General features: G+C 35.3%; 1 protein-coding gene across 1 annotated transcript; it reads left to right on the top strand.

The window, feature by feature from the left end:
- Positions 1–5,612: 5,612 nt before the first annotated feature.
- Positions 5,613–8,116, top strand: LOC121729685 (retinol dehydrogenase 12-like). Its single transcript, XM_042118283.1, has 5 exons — positions 5,613–5,904; positions 6,050–6,412; positions 6,892–7,013; positions 7,152–7,369; positions 7,972–8,116. Exons 1-5 carry the CDS (start codon positions 5,787–5,789, stop codon positions 8,108–8,110), a joined length of 960 nt encoding a protein of 319 aa, XP_041974217.1. The 5' UTR covers positions 5,613–5,786; the 3' UTR covers positions 8,111–8,116.
- Positions 8,117–12,925: the final 4,809 nt, after the last annotated feature.

The raw sequence follows: 12,925 nt of genomic DNA, 5'->3' as shown, positions 1-12,925 counted from the left end.
AACATTTTTAATGCTTACGTATGTTTTTACCGGCTTTTATCCATTTCTTTCGTTTTTCAATAAGCCAATGTGAATACTTTTGGCAGAAAAATAGTAAAATTTTACATCGTTCGATTTGCCTTTATTTTTCTTGTATGTATTAGAATTTAGAACATCCGGGAATACAACAATGCACGAAAACACTCAAATTTCTCAAGAAATCTTAAAATTTTCTGTAGCTTGACAATAAAAATTTCGTAAAAGTTTCGGCTACTCGTCACTAGTGGCAGTGTCATCGCTCTGCACGATCCCAGAGTGGGCAACAGATATAAGTACACAATGGCTGCGTTCCAGAAGACGTTAATTTTGACCAAAACGCTCAAAACGTCCCCTTCTGCCGTTCCATTTGACGACGGCGGTCATTTTGATCGCGGCTATGACGTCACTCATGACGTCATCATTTTCGCTCAAAACGACCCTCGACGAAGATGGGTCAAAGCTAGCGTTCTAGTTATTTTTTTAATTTTAATGTAATATATCGCGAAAGCCATGTTCGGAAAGTTTTGAAGAGAGAGTAGAGACAAAAAAACATCATATTATTTCATTACAAATAATATTTTAATTGAAATACATATTATATTAAATAACATTTAATAAAATATTTTGATTGGAAAAGAAATTGTTTTAAATGAAAGGTCAAATGATTTCTTATAAAATTTATTACTAATTTTCATTTCTCCTGTACCTGTTGACTTACTCGTACTTGACTTAGCATTACGCGGTATTGTTACGTAACGTTTATGTGACAATAGTCAATATTCAAAGTATTTGGTTTTGTTCTTCTTGGTTTTGTTATTAAAATATGATTCAAAGTGGAAACTGAAATAAAATAAAAGTTTAACTATATTAAAATAATATGATTACTTCAGTAAAAAAAATGTAATACTAAAAACGAAACAAATATTATATTATGTATTTTATTTGTAAAATAAATGTAACTAAGTATAAACAATTACTTTTATTTACGACTTGAAGAAAAGGATGAATATCCAAGTTCTGTTCAATGTAAGTACTTATGTATAAAAAAAAATTATAGTTCTTTTTTTAAACTTTTCTCAAAACGCTCCATAATCCGTTCCACTTGGGTTTGTATCACTGACGCTCACATGCTAGTGGAACGGGAAAAACTACGGTCTTGAGCGTGAGCGTTTTTAACGTCATCTGGAACGCGGGGAATCTGTGAAATCATCACAACTAGCTATAGCAGTTCTTGAGATCACAGAGTACTTTATTATATACTGGAATAGAGACCTCACTCAAGCCTCACTCTCTTTATTTTGTGGAAACCGCAATAAAGCGCCATCTGTAACTTTACGACGGTCTAGTACCGTCGTAAAGTTACAGATGGCGCTTTATTACGGTAATATGGATTCTAGTATTACTATAGGTAGGTACCTAAATATTTATAGAATATTAGATGTACATTTAAAATTAAAATAAAACAACAGAATTTTATAAATTTTATTTATTACAAGAATATTATTTTATTTCAAAACATTATAAAGGAACACAACACTTCTACAAAGTACCTACAAAGAGTCCTATCTCAGTTCTTGCACAGGAGCAATCTCACAGCACTTACAATTTACAAACACACAAACCAGAGGAACGGAGGCTCTACTCGACGGACATAATATTATGCACAGAAACAAACAAATTTCTCCGTAATTCGTAAGCCGCAAGAAAAAAGCGTAGACGCATATCTATGACAGATAACACCACACTCTTCTTCTTTTTCTTCTTTTTAATAATGGCTCCTTGGTGAGTTGCCAATATCAGAGTGAGTGGCAAAGACTCTGTGTTGAAGAAGATCTAATGCTTAAAAAAAGTGTACGGTGTACTACTTTTATAAAATGAGTCTGTTGAGACTTGAGAGAACCTAAAACAACACAAACATTTAGGTTTAGTAACTAATTACAATTTTATTTTATTAGTATCAATAAATGTACATAACACTTTAATAAAATATGACGTATTTACAGATTTAAAATTGATAGGACGGGGAATGGTTGCGGGGAGAAGATCATATAGGGAACAATGGTTATTAGGACAAGAGAAAAATATATGATCCAAGGTACCTTCGTCTAGCCCACACTCACAAAGGCAACTATCCCTCACCCTAATTTTTGCAAGAAAGACAGGCGAGCAACAATGTCCGAGCCTAACTCGACAAATTGTAGAGCACACTGTTTTACATGCTTCTTTAGCACCACACTCGAAAGCAAAAAGTTTGATTGACTTTGACATCTTTGTTGGGATATTTTTTATCGATGTTACCAGAAGGAAAAATAATATTATAGCTGTTATGTTACAAAAACACAACACAGTACCTTTTATTGAAAATATTTTATTTTAAAATACTATTTTCATAAAAGATTCTCAATTTTTTTATATTTACATATGTATTTTAGTTACAAATAACTCAGTAGTGACATCTAGTACAATTTATGATAAAATCTGATGCGAAAGCTTTACAAGCGCCATCTCTTATTTTGCGACGGAGTTATTAACTATTATTATCCTACAAAATTAAAATGTAAGCAATTTTATACAATAATTGGGTACTTGGCTGGTCTTCTATATTTTGGGGGTTTAAAATTCTTATGTTACCGTGTCAAACATAAGATTGTACACCAACCCCGCGTTCCAGATGACGTTAGAAACGCTCACGCTCAAGACCGTAGTTTTTCCCGTTCCACTAGCATGTGAGCGTCAGCGATACAAACCCAAGTGGAACCATAGACATAATATATAACTATATTTTTTTTTATACATAGGTACAATGAACCGAACATGGATATTATGATCCTTTTCTTCAAGTCGTAAATAAAAGTAATTTTATTGTTTATAGTTACATTTATTTTACAAATAAAATACATAATATTATATACCTATGTGAAGTTAGCAACCGAGTTCTAAATCGAGGTAAATGATTTTTATATATGTCATTCGATTGTACCCGGAGTGTACCCGTTTGCAAGGGCGTCGCCAGCCGATGGCGCAGGGGGGGGCAAGTTGACTTTACCTACTACAATTCATACTTTTCTTATTCTCTATGAATGAGAAAAGTATGTATGAATTGTAGGTAAAGTCGACAGCACATAAAGCTTTTGACTTGTACTACGAGCCTTACATCTATTACCAGATTTTAATATTATAGTGGTCGTTGTTTGCATTATATTTGGCAACTTTTTTAGGATTTCTAGGGGGGGGCAGCTGCCCCTCCCTGCCCCCCCTTGGCGACGCCCTTGCCCGTTTGTACCGCAATTAAAATCGTTTGTACCTCAATAGGGTAGAAATGGGGGGTGGTAAAATTTGCTTAGCAACCGACATAAAGATACCGGAATTTCAATGATGCCATCTGGAAGAGTATCGTTTGTACCGTATTGTACCCGTTTTTAAAGTTTTTTTTTTATTTTACGAAAAAAAAAACAAAAAAAAAAATCCCTAAAAATAAGGCTTTTTTGTGAAAATAAAGTGAATAGTATCTTCTTTAATAATCTTTCTGTTTTGGCGAGGTAAAAAGTACAAACGATAAAAGATGCAAAATTTAACTCAAAGTTTTATAGTAAGTTATAGGAAATTTCGTCAAGACCGTTAGAATCTCTGACGTTGTTACTATATGAAAAATCGTTTGTACCTCAAAATTTTTTGTGCGAATATGAAGTGAATCGTATCTTCTTTCATAATCTTTCAATTTTGGCGAGGTACAAACGATAAAAATTGCAAAATTTAACTCCGAGTTTTATAGTTAGATGTAAGAAATTTCGTCAAGACCGATAGAATCTCTGACGTCGTTACTATATGAAAAATCGTTTGTACCTCACAATTTCTTGGGTGAATATGAAGTGAATCGTATCTTCTTTCATAATCTTTCAATTTTGGCGAGGTACAAACGATAAAAGTTGCAAAATTTAACTCTGACTTTTATAGTAGTTAAGATATTGGAAAATTCGGCAAGACCGATCGAATTTCTGACGTTGTTACTATATGAAAAATCGTTTGTACCTTAAAAAAAATTATGTTTAAATAAAGTGAATAGTATCTTCTTTAATAATCTTTCTGTTTTGGCGAGGTACAAACGATAACAGTTGCAAAATTTAACTCAAAGTTTTATAGTAAGTTATAGGAAAATTCGTCAAGACCGATCGAATTTCTGACGTTGTTACTACATGAAAAATCGTTTGTACCTCAAAAAATTTTGTGTGAATTTAAAGTGAATAGTATCTTCTTTTATAATCTTTCTGTTTTGGCGAGGTACAAACGACAAAAAAACTGCAAAATATAACTCCGACTTTTATAGTAAGATATTGGAAAATTCGTCAAGACCGAACGAATCTACCTCAAAAAATAACTTCTTTTACACATTTGAACTGCTATATATACTTTCTTTTCTTCTACTCCATACAAAGCCTTATTTTTAGGGTTTTTTTTTGTTTTTTTTTCGTAAAATAAAAAAAAAAAACTTTAAAAACGGGTACAATCCGGTACAAACGATACTCTTCCAGATGGCATCATTGAAATTCCGGTATCTTTATGTCGGTTGCTAAGCAAATTTTACCCCCCCCCATTTCTACCCTATTGAGGTACAAACGATTTTAATTGCGGTACAATCGGGTACACTCCGGGTACAATCGAATGACATACATAAAAATCATTTACCTTGAACTCGGTTGCTAACTTCACATAGGTAATATTATATTTGTTTGGTTTTTAGTATTACATTTTTTTACTTAAGTAATCATATTTTAATATAGTTAAACTTTTATTATACTTATTATTTGAGTTTTCACATTGAATCATATTTTAATAACAAAACCACATACTTTGAATATTGACTATAATTGTCATAATATACATATAAACGTTAAGTAACAATACCGCATAATGTTTAGTCAAGTACGAATAAATCAACAGGTATAGGAGAGATGAAAATTAGTATTAATTATTATAATATTTTATAAGAAATCATTTGACCTTTCACTTAAAACAATTTATTTTCCAATCAATATATTTCATTAAATGTTATTTAATTTATTTAAGTAATATAAATATTATTTGTAATGAAATAATATAAAGTTTTTTTGTCTCTACTCTCTCCTGAAAACTTTCCGAACATGGCTTTCGCGATATAGTTACGTTAAAATTTAAAAAAAAAAAACTAGAACGCCCACTTTGACCCATCTTCGTCGAGGGTCGTTTTGAGCGAAAATGATGACGTCATGAGTGACGTCATAGCCGCGATCAAAACGACCCCGGTCAACCCCGGTCGCCAAAGGGAACGGCAGAAGGGGACGTTTTGAGCGTTTTGGTCAAAATTAACGTCATCTGGAACGCAGCCCAAATATATACTAGTAATCTGTGTTGTACACCCTGCTTGAGATACAGCCTGGAGACAGACAGACGGACAGACAGACATCGAAGTCTCATGAATAGGGTCCCGTTTTCACCCTTTGGGTGGGGAACCCTAATAAGTTCGTTGGTAAAATATACAGACATGTTACAATATATAATATTATATTAAGTATTTAAGTAATATATTAATAACGAGGTGAACCAAGGTAAACCAAATTATAAATTAAACTAAACCGGTTTATTTTCAACAATAACTACCGGTGACGTGCCATGGACTGTGGAAAAATAGTCGCTAGTCGGTCAATGACATCATCGATTCGTATCTCATATCTGGTGCATTGTAGTGGTAGTCGGCAGCATCGCATTTGTAAAGTATCTGTTTTAAAACTAAAATGCCTTTATTTAGCGGCCGCTGTTACAGCCAAGCAAAATTAATAGGAAAAACTGCTATCATAACAGGATGCAATACAGGAATTGGAAAAGAAACTGCCCTTGATTTCTTCAAAAGAGGTAAGCATAGATTAGTAATATTTCTTTAACTAGACGTAACTTTACCTAAGTATTTAGGTACTTACTTCAATATCAATAATATTATATTAGTGTGTAATTTCTAATTACCTCAGTGTGTGTAATAAAACTTTTCTGTACTTTCTAGGTGCTAAGGTGATTATGGCATGTAGGAGTAAAGAAAGAGCAGAAGAAGCTAAAAAAAGTATCGAAAGTATTTGCAAAGATTTACCTAACACAGGCAGTCTGGTTATTGAGGAATGTGATCTTTCCTCCTTACAATCAATTCGAGATTTTTCAAAAAAAATTCTTGATAGGGAACCGGAAGTTAATATCCTTGTAAACAATGCTGGAGTTATGTGGTGCCCCAAAAGTGAAACAAAAGACGGGTTTGAAACTCAATTTGGAACAAATCACTTGGGCCATTTTCTATTGACTATGCTGCTTCTGCCTCGCATCAGAAACAGTACACCAGCAAGAATTGTCATTGTGTCTTCTAGGGCTCATACTAGTATGTAATGCGCTAACTTTATTTATATTCCATTTTAATTATGTAATGTGTGCAGTGGCATAACTAATAACATCTGGGGCCTGTGGCAAATTGATGGGGCCTTATCAGTAAAAATCGTCACGCTAATAATAAATGTATAAAAAAATTCTGACCTCATGGCCTCTTGGGTCGGGGGCCTGTGGTATTTTGCCAGCCTTGCCACCCTATAGTTACGCCACTGAATGTGTGGTATTAATTATATTATTGCCACTTATAGCTGCCCATACTGATTGTTTACCAATTGTGTTTTGTAATATATAATCTGAGTCATTGAGGCAGGACATTTTTTATTGTCATGTTTGTGAGTCATTAACTCATCACAGACTCTTGACTAAAAATGTTAAGTACTGTATTTAACTCTGAAAAACTCTGAAAAACACTGTATTTAATAAGTGTAGGTGATAACAACTAAAATTGATGATACTTTGCATAATTTTCAGGTGGGGATATCTACTTTGATGACTTTAATTTTGAAAAAAGAAACTACAGCCCTCATTATGCTTATGCACAAAGTAAACTGGCGAATGTTCTATTTTCTAGAGAACTTGCTAAAAAGCTCAAGGTAATAAGGAACATATTACTATTATTTCCAATTAAAATTATTTTAATATTACGAGTTTTAAATATGGCTTAAAAATATATAATATTGTTTCATTTTAGTGCAAGTACTTAATTGTAGTCTGTATTTCTCAACTTTCAGGCTAACAACATTGAGGGTGTTAACACTTACAGCCTGCATCCAGGTGTAATAAAAACGGAGCTAGGAAGACATTTGGACAAGACTGTATTTTCGGGGGCAAGAAAATTATTTGGCATAGTTTTTGGTCCATTTGTAAAATCGGTTGAATTGGGTGCACAAACAACTATTTATTGTGCTGTTGATGAGAAATGTGCTGGGGAAACTGGCTTATATTACAGGTAAAATATTTTTATTATTACCTAAATCTTTTTACAGGCATAATGGCATATTTTGGGTATCACAACTCACAAGCCACACTGCTCAGGTTTGTCTTCTGATTGAAGCAACCAATTGCATATTTATCTGTGCTGCTCTTGAAGCACAACTACACAATACAAAACGGCAAGTAGATACAGCACATTGCGTCGTTTACCCACGACATTTACATTAAGCGCTTTAATTGGAGAGGGAAGTAAGCAGCGTGTGAATGTATGTCACTTGCGCTGCCACTCGTCATGCCGCTGCCCGAAGCGGAAAATAAGTATGAAGGCTCGGTGTTAATACTCATTTGCGACGTTACTACCGCAGTAATATTCAGAGAAATGTTTCCGGCAGCGGCAGGAGCTGCGGTAGTGGCTAAGCATAGTGGGCAATGGCCCAATAATTTATCTCCTTTTCGTTGTTCCGTGAAAACGCCGTGAAGCAAGGCAACGGTATAATACGAGCATATCATTTAATGTAAAACCTAAGAGCGAGGACACAGTGTAGCAATGTGCTCTTGGTCTATAAATTAAAACAAATTTAAGTATTTAACATCATTTAATTATTTTTCTTATTACAGTGACTGCACACCTATAAATCCCTGTTCAAAAGCTTTGAATGATGAGTATGCTGAGAAGTTGTGGCAAAAATCAGTTGAACTCGTCGGCCTGGGAGATTATAATCCATTCACTGCCCAAGATCCGGGACTAGCTAAATAATAACTTTATAAGTATGTTATTTAGTAACATTGTTATGAAAAACATTTTTACCTATTTCTAAGATTACAGGGTAAAGAGATTATTAACAATATTATATTTCTATTTTTTTCAAACAATTAGTTTAATTTAAAATATTGAACCCAATGAGGGATTTTCCTATATTTTTAATTTGATTGTCAAACAGTTTCCGTTTTAGTAACTAGATGGCGTATGGGTAGACAACTATGGGTAATACCAGGGAATAACTGTCAACACTCAACGCGCGTCTCAGTTCCAAAAGGTCGCATCTTATCTGATCGCGCGCGGATTATTATTATGAGATTTATTAGGCTTCCTTTCCACCAGAGCTGAGCGGGGCTGTGTTGTGACTTGCGAGGAATGTGTTTTTGAAAACCAATAGAATCGCTTCAATCATCATTGACATGACCTTGCCATGTCCAAGAATCATACAGACTCATTTGTTCTCAAAAACACATACCTCGCAAGTCGCAACACAGCTCCGCTCAGCTCTGGTGGAAACGCAGCCTTATAATGAGTGCGACGATTCCTGAGTCCTGAGTCCTGCGGCAGAAAAGGCAGGATGATGTTTTAATAAAGATGGCGTATGCTCTTACAAAGCGGTCCTCAGAATTTGTTCCTTTACGACATATAAATACCTACCTCTGGCACAATAGACATAAGGACCAGTAGTTCGACTGCAAAGAGACGGACAGGTTTCAATATCTGTCAAATTCGTCGGGTTTCACTAGGATTATAAGCGGAATGTGCCTCGCGCTGGCTGATTATAAAGATTATGAAATATTTAAAATAAAGATTTCAAAATTGGATTCTGACAATTTTAATCGCATCTGCCAAAACACAAACAACAATACGACCAAAGAGGAACACGTCCAGCGAATATGTCATATTTTTAAATTCGTAAGTAACAAGTTAACAACCCTTGCGACGATTTTCGTCATAATACGTCAAAATTAAAAATTTCAACATCAGTTCTAAGTCGACATACTCTATCATTCTGTCTACTCTGCCTCTGGTATACAAGAGGGCAAACGAGCAAACGGGTGACCAGATGGAAAGCAACTTCCGTCACCCATGGACACTCGTAGCATCAGAAGAGATGCAGGTGCGTTGCAGGCCTTTTAAGAGGGAATAGGGTAACAGGGGAGGGTAGGGATGGGAATAGGGGAAGGTAGGGAAGGGAATAGGGTAGGGGATTGGGCCTCCGGTAAACTCACTCACTCGGTGAAACACAGCGCAAGCGCTGTTTCACGCCGGTTTTCTGTGAGAGCGTGGTATTTCTCCGGTCGAGCCGGCCCATTCGTGCCGAAGCATGGCTCTCCCACTGGTTTGTTCATTGCAACGCCACCAACAAATTGCAATTGGGTTAAATGTCAAGTCGTAAACAGTTGTCGTTGCCATGGCATGACATGATTTGGACATGCGCAATAACTAGGTTTTGCAGCGAATGCGCTAAAAATTACGCCGACGAACACGGCCGACAACTGTTTACGACTTGACATTTAACCCAATTGCAATTTGTTGGTGGCGTTGCAATGATCAAACCAGTGGGAGAGCCATGCTTCGGCACGAATGGACCGGCTCAACCGGAGAAATACCACGCTCTCACAGAAAACTGGCGTGAAACAGCGCTTGCGCTGTGTTTCACCGAGTGAGTGAGTTTAACGGAGGCCCAATCCTCTACCCTATTCCCTTCCCTACCTTCCCCTATTCCCTTCCCTTACCATCCCTACCCTCCCCTGTTACCCTATTCCCTCTTAAAAGGCCGGCAACGCACCTGCATCTCTTCTGATGCTACGAGTGTCCATGGGTGACGGAAGTTGCTTTCCATCAGGTCACCCGTTTGCTCGTTTGCCCTCTTATTTCATAAAAAACAATTAAATTTTTAAATATTTCCAAGTGATCCATATCCATATTTTCCAAAATAAAATAATCAAACACTATCATAGTGTTAAATAAATTATTTGTGCGGCTGTTAGACAATTTAGGCTTATGTATTTATGTTTAGCTTTTATTATTTTAATCATGTATAAACAATTAAGACGTTGTTTACGACTTGACCAGCAACTTGTTATGGCGTTGCCATGACATCTTTTGGACATGCGCAATAAAAGGTTTGTCCAAAAATACGCCGACGAACACGGCCATAGAAAAGGATTGCTATCAATGATATAATAATAAAAAACTCAAAGCAGATATGTTACTACCGCGCGCGTTGTGAAGCTTCAAATACGACCCAATTGGGCCGTCTTTTATTTAGTCTGTCTCTTTTATGTAAATGGCATTTCTATCTTAGAATATAAGTAGAATAGTCTGTATGTAGTCTTTCGTATAAGTAGAATATCATTGATTGCTATACAGGGTGTAACAAAAATAAGTGATAATACTTTAGGGTATGTACGTGTTCCTTGTAGAGAGTTCACTGTGAAAGTAACAGCTCTGAAAGACGAATTTTTTTTTTTCACTTTTGTATGGGCAAGCGCCCGAGCGTCACGAGTTTCCCCATACAAATGTGAAAAAAATTTTTGGTCTTACAGCGCTGCTACTTTCACAGTGAACTCTCTACAAGGAACACGTACACACCCTAAAGTATTATCACTTATTTTTGTTACACCCTGTATATTTTGAGTTGCACTTGACAGTCGCATCGGCGCGCATGCGCGACATAGATCAAGAGAATACTGTTATTGTTGAACAGAAGAGACATTTAATAAAACAAATTGTTCGATATTTTTTTATTATTCTATACATATAAATAAAATTGGAGTGTCTGTTTGTAATATTGAAAGAACCGTTTTTTACTACATGCATATGAATGTACATACGGTACATATACCAAAATAGCACTTTTTACAATTTTTGTCTGTCTGTATGTCTGTCTGTTTGTTCCGGCTAATCTCTGAAACGGCTGGATCAATTTTAACGGGACTTTTTTTGGCAGATAGCGGATATAATAAGGAGTAACTTAGGCTACCTTTAAACCGACTTCCAATAAAGGAGGAGGATATATTTTAAATTTTTATATTTGTTCATACATATTTTGTAATTTCAACTTTCTATCAGCCTGCAGACATACTACTATAATATTATTGCCGCGGACGAAGTCGCGGGTAACAGCTAGTATTATAATATAATAAAGTCGGTCGTAACTCGTAGGAAAACAAAAGTGTACCCAATGTACATAATATTTTAAAAAATCCTAATACATGGGGCGTTTAACATGTAATTTTTTTTCTCTTTGTCTGTATATAGGTACATAATCTAGAGTTACTTTAGGAGTTTGGTCCGGATATACGTCCGAGCTAAACTCTTAAAGTACTTTTATAATCCATACTTCCCGGAAAAAGGTACAGTTCCCGCGCGATAAACGAATTTTGGCGCAACGGAGTTGCGGGCGTCATCTTACTAGATGACGCCCGCAACTCCGTTGCGCCAAAAATCGTATCGCCCCTTATTTTAAGCACAATAGACATAACTACCAGTACTTCGACTGCTAAGAGACGGTAGTGTAATAATACCTGTCATTTCTTTCGGGTTTCGCCAGGATAAGTTTAGGGCTGGCGCGCTGGCTGATATAATTTATTTTTAAAATGAAGATTTTGAAATAGAAATCTGACAGTTTTCTTTGCATGTGCCAAAATATAAACAACAACTAAAGTAGGTAACGACCCTAGCGACGACTTTTGTCATAATTAAAAATTTCAACCTCAGTTCTAAGTCGGTATACTCTATAATTCTGTCTACTCTGTTTTAAGTATAATATATATTTTAATCTTAAAATAAGGGGGCAAACGAGCGAATGGGTCACCTAATGGAAACAACTACCGTCACCCATCCCTGATCCAAAATGAAAACAGATTGACATACATCGCGACATACAGACTAATAAAGTCACTAGTCAGGACCATATTGAAATATTGTTCGGAGATATTCGTCGACACGGAGGGCATAATAACAATCCAGATACAATTCAGTTCAAGGGCATTTATAAAAAATATTTAACCACCTGGAACTGCGGTCTTCTTTTACAGAAAATTGTATACTTACCGGTGGAACATTTTCCAATACTTAATTGCTCATCAGCAGTTAATAATATAAATAACACTTGTGGTGGACGCATTTATGGTTAAGAAGATCTAACCGAGTATGATATATTTTTACCAAGTGATAAAAAATCTCAAGATAATGTTACAGTTTTAACTGATATCCTTTACGAGGAAAACGATTTATGTAACGTGGAACAAATCGTTGGATATATTTCAGGTTGGGTTTCCAGAAAACTTTGCGAACGTTTGAAATGTGAAACGTGTCGTTCATCTTTGTTTACCGATGAAAAATTATGGTTTCACAAACTGGTCACATTGAAAGATATCTAGGAGGTTTATGTTTTGCTTCAACCAATGTTTTTTTAGTCTGCTTATCAGAAAAATTATCAAAAAATTCATTTATAAGAACAGTCCCTTTTTCGGTAATTCTCGAGACATTCATCAGTTACAATATACTATTTTGAAATTTTTTAATCATTTATTTTATTTATTTATTTTGTTCAATACTGTATAAAATAATATTACAAAATACAAGAAATCTTGCCGCAAAAACTACAATGAGTTTATCTGGACAAGATGTGGTCGCATTAGTTAACTTTACACAATAGATGTTTTTAGGGTTCTGTACCCAAAGGGTAAAAACGGGACCCTATTACTGAGACTTTGATGTCTGTCCGTCTGTCCGTCAATTGATAACCTCCTTTTTTTGAAGTCGGTTAAAAATAATAATTGTGCTCTCTTGCCGATGAAA

This window comes from Aricia agestis, chromosome 8 (assembly GCF_905147365.1).
Source record: "Aricia agestis chromosome 8, ilAriAges1.1, whole genome shotgun sequence".
In the NCBI taxonomy this organism is placed as follows: domain Eukaryota; kingdom Metazoa; phylum Arthropoda; class Insecta; order Lepidoptera; family Lycaenidae; genus Aricia; species Aricia agestis.
The sequence above is the reverse complement of the archived record's forward strand: the minus strand, read 5'-3'. Positions and strand labels throughout refer to the sequence as shown.